This window comes from Montipora foliosa, chromosome 14 (genome assembly GCF_036669935.1).
Source record: "Montipora foliosa isolate CH-2021 chromosome 14, ASM3666993v2, whole genome shotgun sequence".
NCBI lineage: Eukaryota > Metazoa > Cnidaria > Anthozoa > Scleractinia > Acroporidae > Montipora > Montipora foliosa.
This window is the reverse complement of record NC_090882.1, coordinates 7,277,731-7,285,230: the sequence shown is the minus strand read 5'-3', so window position 1 is coordinate 7,285,230 and position 7,500 is coordinate 7,277,731. Positions and strand designations below refer to the sequence as shown.

Here is a 7,500-nt window from a genome sequence, read left to right as displayed (position 1 = left end):
ATATATTAGCCTAGTGTCCAACTGAATCGTGGCTTACTAGTGACAGGTGAATGGCAGCATTGTTTCATAGACACTTCTGTCATTGAGGATTTAGGAGCACTTCATTCATTAAGAATTAGCACAACGTGTCAGTTATCTTCCTGAATAATTTTTTCAGTAAGTACTTGTGTTTGTGGTTTTTCCTGTAGGAGTTCACATGACATCTTTTTCTTTAAGTTACATTTTGTTTGCGTTGTACTAGGAACCATGTTTAGAGACAACTGGAATCTGTTCTTGTGTTGTGGTGATTTTTTTCAAGTCTTAAATATTTTGTGGCTGTCAATATGTACAATGTTTACCCCCTAAAGAATTATTGATCTACATTTTAAGAACACTTCTTGACATCCAATGTTATATTACAATAATAATTATATTGACTTTGAAAGTCATCATGTTGAATGGTGTCAAGGAATGGCTGGCACATTTTAGTTACTCTAAACTGGCATCAGGTTGCTCTTGAATACTCTCTATTGAAACGTTGACCTTGAACAAAAATACCATTTATTTTTATTTCTAATAATTTGTTCTTCTTCACTTTCAATTCTTTCAACATTGTGGTAAAAGGTATCAGTGAAAATGCATGAATTTTTCCTATGATGGAAGATGAGTCATGAAGGACCTTCATTAATTAATATTATTGCACTGCCATAATTATATTATATTCAACCTCTTCCGTATTTTTTACCCAAGCATCTTGTAGATGGTTAGAACCCAGTAGTTTCTCGAGTTGATGAAGTCAGTCTTGGTGACAATAGTGTCTATAAACACTCCTTCTTAGGAATATGTCACTTTACCAAGGGAATAATAATTGTGTGATTGTTAATTTTGATCAGGTGCCAGTCTTCCAAATTTAGTCATCTCAAGTGTAAGTCACAAGAGGTTAAGTATGAATCTAGATTTTCCTAGAAAATTACAAAAAATATATCAATATTTTTATTACTTTTTGGGACCAGCTATTGTAAGTTTGACAAATGCATCTCGGTGTTCTTTCCCATTGAAGGCTTTAAACTCTGTTTGCATTAGGCCTCCACAATTTCCACAGGTTGTGAGAAGCAAGAGCATGTTATCACCCAAAGGACTTGTGATAAGGGGTGATATGATAACATCACATCTATTTTTAGTAATCAGTCAAGAGTCTGAAATACACTTCTGAATTTGTGGTATTCACAGATTAATGACAAAAGTTATTTCCTTGCCTGTCCAAGGTTGTCCAGAAAAAGTATTGTTCATGCCGTTTAACATTATGTAATGTCTTCCAGTGGTATAGTAAGTTAGAAATTGAAGTAACTTGAAACACTCATGGAAATGTTCCCTATTTCTCCTCATACAAGTTCGACAGAATCGGTAAGAGTGGATTTTGATCCTTCAAACACTTGATTATAAAGTATTATTGTACATGTTGTTTTAAGTTCTTGTAAGTTGAGTTAAGTACCGAAGTATATAGAGATATTTATGATTGGAGGAGAGAAGTATTGAGCTGCAGTTACACTTGAACACATAATAATTATTTTATGTTAGCTACGATTTATATTTCATTGAGTAAGCAGTTAAGACTGGGATAGTTCTTGTGACAGTACAGCCCAGCATGGGATTTCGAGTTGTCTGCATAAACCTGTACATGACAAGTCTCATCCCATGCTAAAATTTTGGTTCATCAACTATGTTGAAATTTTGTTGTGAGTATGTGGTGAATTTCATGCTGGGTGTAATGCATAGATAATTTGGGTGGCAAATTCTTTGTAGAGGTGTAGCACAATACGTGGGTATGGTGGAAAAAACTAGCTTGTGTAGCTGGCAAAGTTTAAGAGTGTGTGCAAGTGGCAAATGCGTGAGGAATACTTGACAAGAAACAGGGTGGACCTCAATCATTCTTGTCATTATTCTTGGATTTATTTGTGTGCCTCTGTTGCAGAAAATGTAACTCTTGCAGACCTTGTTACACACATTTACAGCAAATCGCACCAGCTACACAGGCTGAGAAACATGGAATATCTTACAATTATGATAGTTACTATAGGACCTTTGTTACAACTTAATATTTAGTTAAAATTAAAACGTTGGGGCATCCTGTATGCAATTATTGCAGCAAATGTTACCTTTCGCATGTGAATGAATGACATCTTTAAAATTACAAGGATTTCTTTGTTCTATTACAAAATGAGTTTTTGTCTTTGTGTAAGAGATAAGCCTCAACATGTTTTTTCCTTTATTTCAGTTTAATAATAATAATAAATATTGTTCTTTAGTTTTTCATTTTTAAGATGGATCAATGTAACCATGTGCCTTGTATACTATTAACGAAGGCATGTGAAAATGCAATTTTCTAAGGAAAAAATATTACAGGATACCCCTGGCTGCAGATTTCTCAAGAACATGTTCTTTTAATAGATGCCATGTGTTGCTATAATGGATTTTATTGAATTGATTTTATAGAATGGATTTTTACTTGAAAAGTGCAGTGTTTTATTGTATTGAATGCTTTTTTAGAACAACACAAATTCCTTGTAATCAAGAATGTAAACACAAATGTAATTGATTTTAAAACTGTAATTTAAGTAGCTGTACTATTTTAAACTTAATTCAGTAAGAACTTACTTTCATGTATTTTCTTGTGTCGATTTCTATTTGTGTTTCTGTTAGTGAAATAGAAAAAAAACTAGTTGTTCAAAGTAAACAAGGAAACAAAACTTAAGAATGCATACACAAACATTTTCAGCTAAATTTAAGTTGGCAAAAATAAGAAAAGTTTGCTTAGCATAGTGGAAAATGTATTTGCATCAAATTTTCATGCAATTTTCTTGAAAATGTCCTGCATCTATAGTACTGTCACATTTACAAACTAGTGGCTTTGTGAACTTTGAGTATGTAAATGTGATAAAACACTGTTGCTGATATTGTATACATTATTTTTGAAAAAGAGATTACATTAATGGTAGTACAAAACAACAAATCAGGAACTTAGTAATATTATACTTCTATCAAAAATTTGCTCATGTGAAAAAGATAAGGCTTTAACACCTGTTGAATGAGTTGTCTGTGTTCACTCTTTGCTTAATAATTGTGCATGTGTTTTTTCATTGTTATTGTACCTGGTATTCATATTTTCTTTTAACATAATAAATTATTATTTGTATCAAGAATGGTCAAGTAAAGAGTTCATCAACTTTCATTGGTATGGTTTGCTGGTAGTGCCCCTGGGTTTTTTTTGGTATTAACAGAGAAAACCTTATTTTTTTGGCATCAGGGTGAATTGCTGTATGCCTTGTGGTTCAAATATTTTTCTTGGTTTTTAAACCAGTTCAATGTATCTAATATTCATAATCATAATCTGAAACAAAGGAAAATCAAAATTGAACTGGTTTAAAACATTTTGAAGCAGGAAAATTTTTGAGCCACAACATGATAATGCAATTTTCCATCTCCGTAATTACATGTATATGGTTGAACAGAAAGTAATCAAGCCAAATGGTTTCTGTATAAACTCTGGATGCAATAATCATCTTAGCACTTTTCTATGTGGTTCAACCTTTGGTGGATATCAGTTGTTCTGTAGTTTTTAGTGAAGAACTGTTAACCTGTGTGATGGCTTTATTTTATGTGGTCTTACCGGTAACTGTTTTTGGGAGAGAGAATTGATTTTAAGTGCTACTTTGAGGAATCGTTGACTGTTTTCTTGGAATTTACAGCTTGTGTATTCACTTGAGTACAATATTACTTTTCTGTTGAATTTGTTTTAAATCTTTCTTTTTGCTTACACAGACAGTGGTTACGTCCTTGGATGGTCTTTATAAGTTTATAGACCTTGACCAGCTGACATCTGATTTAGGAGGTTGTTTTAAGTATGACCATTCCAAGTGGATCAACATGCGTATGGTAAGTTCTTGCTATTTTTTTAATACAGTGTGTATATATAAGAACTTTATTTTAGCTGGGATTTGAGAGAAGCCTACGGGCTATTATCTCTGAGCAAATGATACTCAACAGAACACAATCACTAAAACTTGGAACACAACCACTACTATTAAGACTACTACTATGTAGTTGCAAACATTTGGGCTAATACCAGTAGCAAGTGCAACCGAGAAATTGAACTAGTGGTCTTGAGCTTGGCTATTTGATGTTAGCATGACCCAAGTTTTAATCCTTGATTTAAAAAAGACACCTTTTTATTGTAATTGGAATTTCCTATTTAATAGTCGGCCATTACTAACCTCTCTTGAGAGAGCTGGATCGAGGAGAATGTGACGTGCAATGTGTGTGTACGTGGAGGAATTAATATGCAACAAGGGAGTTTCGGGCTTCCAGACTTTTCACTTATGTTTTGCATATATAATAAGCTGCATTTACATGCTGAAATTTTAAGCTAGTGAGTAAGCGATGTCATGTTTCCCAACCCTCTGGGGTCAAATCCGTCAGTTTTGAACGTTAGCAATGGCGGACCATGAAATCCAAAACTTACACTCAAAGTAAACGGCATTTGGATAAAGATAAAAGCACATCATTTTGCCACTCAAGTCATAAGCAATCACACTTTCGAAATCTGAACTAAAAAAGGGAAGTGATTTTTTGATCATACGTAGTCCCATTTTAAAACATAAAGTGAGACCTACAGCGTATTGTTTTAATATTTTTATAGATTACCAAATGCAAAAAAGATACCAAAACTACAAATATTAGAGAACCAGATACATGTATTTTCTCTGAATCTTTCTGTTTGATCAGGTTATCGAAGGTGAAAACATCTCTTTCAGCCAATTAAGTAAGTTCACAATCTCTTAGGTTGACAGGTTCGGATTGCCAACAGAGGTAATAAAAAACTTCATTCTAGAGCATTGATGGCTTTAGAACCAGAGCATAAATTGGCGCACTAGACAAACTAAAATCAAGCTATAACATACATGTAGTTCATTATAATTTGTAAAGTATGGCAGAAAACTTTAGAACCCTGAAAAAAACCTTTAAATTTGTGGCATAATATAGAACTAGCATGTGACACCCTCTCCCAGAGGTGAATCTGTGACACATATCAAAGGTGAACAGTCTTAGGGTAATTGGGATTTGGTGATGAAAGTAAACTAACGATGCCCCTTACACTAGCCCTTCAAGTGTGAGGGCTCATTTTGTTCAAAGTTGTTTGATCTAATACAGAAGTACTGTAACTGCAAAGACTGCAGTTTTTTTTGCCAATGAATCTTTTCAATCTCTTCACCTTTGACTTCCATTCCTCTGACGTTTGGTGAAGTCTCGAGATCTCAAGAGGCAATGCTGGCATCTTTTGATGACAGATAAGTGGTTATTGGCTTTTGATTACAGTATTAACTGGTGTTTTCAAGTGGAATTAAGTCTAGCTATGGCAAGCCCAAGGCCATTGGTACAATACTAAGCAGGGGTCTTTCTTTTTGTGTTGCTGGTGCATAGGCAGGAATCATGCACAGTTGAACTAAACTGTCAAAGGACAATGCCATGGTAAAATTAATGTCTTGGACATGTAAGGGCATGTGTGTGAATAAGGGTTGTGTTTTAATAATTTATCATTGTTATTCTACTATTTATTGAAACAATATCTTGAATTCTGGGAATCACACAACCTATACATTCTTGAAATATCTGCTAGAAAGAATTTTTTTGAGAATCTGTTGGTAATCCTGTTGTATAGTATTGGCCAAGTGCAAAAAGGTTGTTTAATGGTTAATCACTGCTTCTGTAAAACAATTCTTGAATTATTTTTTGTAATACCCTGAATGATCAAGATCTTAGCTTGTAAAAGCAGGCGCAATCAGGTTTTAAATTCTCCTTACTACTTAAGAAGAAAATCAATTAAAATTGGAAAGAACATATGCAATATTTAATTCAACAAACCATGATTTTTTTCTTAATTTATTTTTTTTCTTTTACTTCTCGATTTGGTTTTAATTTCTATTTATTAATTTATTTTTGATTACACCCTCTACCTTTAGAAGTTTGTTATTGACATTTCTTTGTTTTCTTTTCTTAAGTTTAAAATGAGATGTTTGTATTTTTGTAAATTGGTAGCCTGTCAGTGAATGATTATTATAATTGTTAAATTCTCGGATAATGCAATTCTCATGCTCTGATTGGTTCACTCAATCTCGGTTATCAGCTCATGTACCTTCTTTTGACCTTATATGGTAAATGATTGCGCTTAGTAGTGCTTTTACGTCAGGAAGCGAAATTTCTTCTGGTATAAAAGGAAAAATAAATGTTTTTTTGGAAAGTTTGGATCAATTTTCGAAGCTTAGAAGTACGCAAAAAGGTAAGAAATGTTTTTGTAATGAGCCTGCATCTGTCTGACCACTAGGTATTATACACAACATCGCATCTTCATCAAGTTTTTTCGATTTCGCTATTATTTTCTCCCTTTTTTCGCTCTTTTTTTGTACTTCCAAACTTTTGGAGTTTAAGGAAATTAATAAAACAATTATTCCATTCGCGCTAGTTGGATATGAGATTGGTTATAGCCAACTCGGCGCTACGTGCCTCGTTGGCTATTTACCATCTCATATCCAATACGCGCTCATGGAATAATATTGTTAATTATTCTCCTTGGTTTTTCCAGGCTACCAGGCTTTATACTAGGTTTTATTCTAGGCTTTTAATAATGATGATGATGTAGTGCACAAAGACACACAGGAATGGACACTTATTAATGTAGCTGTACCTGCTGACCAAAATATCCTGACTACTGAGGAGAAGGTTGAAAGTGGTAGTAATACCCATCATGATATTGTTTTTAAGAATGCAAAGGTTTGGTATGGGAAGTTAAGTCTGCCTGACCTTTTTGGAAGTGCACAGTTGTCAGCCATCCTTGGTACTGCTCACATACATACATACATACATACATACTTTATTTGTCTTGTAGGTCAATAAAAGAGGGCAGCTAAAAAGCTGATGTGGACCTAGAACTAAAGTGTATCTACAAAATTTAAAAAATTAAGTTAACGAACTTACGAATTATTTACAATAAATAAGAAAGAATACAATACCCAGTAAGATAATCGATAGTTAATTGACTATAGTGCTAAAAATAGATTTAAAATAACAATAATAATAATGATAAAAATAACATTAGTATATGTAATTTACAATGTCTTTGTTTATTCCCTGCATGCCATTAAATGTTATTTTATCTAAAATGTTGGATTTTGCTTTAAGAGCAGATTTAAAAGAAATAACGTTCGGTTTACTTTTTAAATACGTAGGTAAGTTATTCCAAAGAATTGACGCACGATGACAGAAAGAAGATCGAAAGAAGTCACTTTTAGGGCGTTGCACGTAAAGTTTCAGATTATCCCTGAGATTTCTCAACGGAGAGTGTTTAGTAAAAAGAGAGCTTATCCCAGCCGGAGCTCTGTTGTAGAATGCCTGATAAGATATGGTTGCAATCCTCTTCTTGTATATGTACGATAATGACTTCCATTTTGTCATTGCCAGGACTTCAGT

At 33.5% G+C, this 7,500-nt stretch overlaps 1 protein-coding gene across 23 annotated transcripts in view; it reads left to right on the top strand.

The window, feature by feature from the left end:
• Window positions 1-7,500, top strand: part of LOC137984619 (kalirin-like) — a 167,132-nt gene that overhangs the window by 40,052 nt on the left and 119,580 nt on the right. For 21 of the 23 annotated variants that reach the window (XM_068831802.1, XM_068831807.1, XM_068831798.1 and 18 more), the window contains one exon: window positions 3,799-3,912. In XM_068831802.1, coding sequence (XP_068687903.1) covers window positions 3,799-3,912 — 114 coding nt within the window. Of the gene's footprint in view, window positions 1-1,161; window positions 1,384-3,798; window positions 3,913-7,500 lie in introns of those variants that run through there. The other 2 variants (XM_068831806.1, XM_068831805.1) reach the window with 2 other exon arrangements.